Genomic DNA, 2,829 nt, shown 5'->3' with positions numbered 1-2,829 from the left:
ATGCGCATCCAAACGCTAATTTCTCCAGTACTAGACTAGCAAATACTTCGTGTCATCCATAATCACACTACCTTATGGCAAAATAAACTCTAGTTCCTCCCATTTCACTGCGCGTTGTCTTATAAGAGGCATTTGAAAATACCTCCAATGTTGTTCAAATTCTCCGATGTTTTAGACTTTCGCGTTACCCTGCCAAGCAACCGCACAGTGGTGCTGCGGTACAGCGGTACGGGTGTAGCAAATATAAAAACATGTGACGTCACCTAACCGTTTCTTGGCGAAATTGTTTGGCAATCAATTTAGCGTTGGCGCCAGATTACCAGATTTCACACTTCTTTCTTGTGGATTATAAGCAAACGCGCACTGAAATGGGAGGAACTAGAGTTTATTTTGCCATAAGGTAGTGTGATTATGCATGCCACGAAGTATTTGCTAGTCTAGTACTGAAGAAATTAGCATTTGGATGCGCATAGTGCGGCTTTAATATGGCGCTCTGGAAGGTTGGTAAAATCTAATTAAAAGGAATATGCGCATCATATTGCGTACGGCGTAAAACTGACGCGACATAACTGACGCATGCGCACGCGCAGTAGTGACGTTATAGTGACATTCATGTGAGCGGGAGAATATTAGCACTGGCTAGCTCCCGACTAGCTCGTGATGTGATAACAGTAATTGGCTTTCGATCGGCTTTATCAAGCCGTGAAATTGTTAGTCTCTCTCTTAACTGCATTTGATGTTGGGTATTCGCTTGTTGCTCCCGAGCCTAATTGGGGATTAGGACTTTTGTGCCTCTGAGTAGCACTACAAAGCCGTTGTTGGTTTGTGAGCGGGATGTGGGGTGCTATCTAGGCTATGTCTTCTAGAACACGAACGAGGGACAACTCTAGTGTTTTTTGGTGTAGCTTATTCTAATTGCCCCCAGATATGTGCTGTCTTCTATAGGTATGCATATAACGGAACAATTACAACTCCTCATCCCATCTCTACAGTAACATTGTACGCTCCAAATATCCGCAACTAATCAAAGACTATTTATACATGTATTATTATCAGTTATTATTTATGCTTATACACACGCATGCAGGCACGCGTGCACTCTCGCTCGGATGCATACACGCACGCACACCCAGCAAGGCACGCACACACGGCAAGGCACGCACACACAGCAAGGCACGCACACAGTGTACGAGCTGTATTACGAGCTGTATATGCGGTGTTGTCGTGAGTTACACACGGCGGTATAGGCTCCGTAATTAGCTGCTGATTAATTAACGGTTCCAGGAAGAGATGCTATCCACTCGCGCCTGCTACTTCCGTACAGAGCAGGAGCACGCCGCTCCGTTCCTCGGCCAGCGGTCAGCGAGTCTGCGCTCTGCCGGACTGAGCTTAGTCTCAGTGGCCGTTAGACCGATCGACTGCCCTTTACTATCCTACAGTCTGTCATGTGGAGAAGGTGGTAAGTAAAAAGTGACGGAGAGAGAAGTCGGGCGAGCTAGGTCCAATTGAAATGGCGTCATCACCCGTTGTAAAATGGATAATTATTCATTAACCAATTGTGTTCGTAACTGTTAAAAAATAAAACGATTAATTAATAATTTTGAAAAGACCTTAATGCAACATGCTCGGTGAGGCGCTACCGACTATTAATATGACTGCGTTGCATAGAATAGTTTGTCATGTGGTCATCATGTGTCCAATCGCACCCAGCGTAAGTGGGCGAAGTAGAATCGTATATCGTTATAAGCGTACGCATTCGATGTACACGTTGCGCACATATGATAAGTATATTAATACCTCGCGTTTCGTCAAGCGAAATATGAGGAGCTTATGTATGATTGTCGATTACTAATGCTGAGAGGGTCTATTTCTCCCAGGGTACGTTCCGGCAGTACCCTAGGGGACATAGACCCTATGAGCATTACTAATAGGATACTGCATGTTGTTACAACGCGCCCGTGCGAGCAGTCGCCGATCTTGCAATAGCTCCTAATGACATACACCATTAATCCCGTTATATTCCTGACCGATAATCTTGTCTAACGAACAAATGCCTGCCACGATATGGCCGCTGACTCGCCATTTCTCTATACACAGCGCAAGGTTTTTTTTTTATCAAGGTCTAGTATCAGATCAGTTTAGCAAACAATGTAATAATATCATAAAAATACCAAAACCATTTTTTCCTCCAGCTGAGACGGGCGCGCATTTTACCAGGCGCGGTCACAGACGGCCAATTAGTCATCATCTTTCGCAGTAATTAAATTAATAACTACAGTATATATCAGGCGCGAGTAGACGGAATTGCATGTAATTTATTATAATTATCGTCTATAGCTACGCTCACAGAAGTGGCGGTCCCTGGCGTCGATTACGCAAAGGAGCTGAGTAAAGTGATGTTCGAGATTTATACATCCGGGTTGTCGGACAGCCGCTCCGCAGACGACGTCTGGAACATTGAGCGAGAGCTGCGGGCGCGCTACCTAGCGGACGCCAGCACGAGAATCAACACCCATCGCTGCGACGTCGCAATCGTCGTATTGTACGTTGTGAAGGAGAAGGAGGCGGAGGAGGAGGAGCCGAACGCAGAGCGGGAAGAGGAGCAAGCTGATAAGCAGCCGGAGAAGGAGTAGAGGGGAAGGAGGAGCAGGAGGGGTGGAGGAAGAGCAGGAGGGGGAGCAGGAGGGGGAGACGGATGAGGAAAACGAGTAGGAGAAGGACGTAGAGGAGGGGAGGAGGAGGAGGAGGAGGAGGAGAAGGAGGAGGAGGATGGAGGAGGAGGGGAGGAGGAGGAGGAGGATGAGGAGGAGGAGGAGAAGGATGGAGAAG

At 46.9% G+C, this 2,829-nt stretch overlaps 2 protein-coding genes across 2 annotated transcripts in view; one reads left to right on the top strand and one right to left on the bottom strand.

The window, feature by feature from the left end:
• The window catches only part of LOC106811938 (noelin-2-like), a 21,579-nt gene that overhangs the window by 13,321 nt on the left and 5,429 nt on the right, over positions 1–2,829 (bottom strand). The window lies entirely within an intron of this gene.
• Positions 486–2,633, top strand: LOC106811708. The gene is made up of 3 exons (XM_014815416.1): positions 486–500; positions 1,285–1,459; positions 2,338–2,633. The coding sequence occupies exons 1-3, from the start codon at positions 486–488 to the stop codon at positions 2,631–2,633; spliced, it is 486 nt and encodes a 161-aa protein (XP_014670902.1).

This window comes from Priapulus caudatus, unplaced genomic scaffold, assembly GCF_000485595.1.
Source record: "Priapulus caudatus unplaced genomic scaffold, Priapulus_caudatus-5.0.1 Scaffold20, whole genome shotgun sequence".
NCBI lineage: Eukaryota > Metazoa > Priapulida > Priapulimorpha > Priapulimorphida > Priapulidae > Priapulus > Priapulus caudatus.
Note: the sequence above shows the minus strand (reverse complement) of the source record. Positions and strands in the feature narration are given on the sequence as shown.

What these genes read in the sequence shown, in the direction of transcription:
- LOC106811708 (XM_014815416.1), top strand. An exon ending in TCTGTCATGTGGAGAAGGTG is followed by an intron (nt 1,460 to 2,337) that starts GTAAGTAAAAAG and finishes TATCGTCTATAG; the next exon opens with CTACGCTCACAGAAGTGGCG.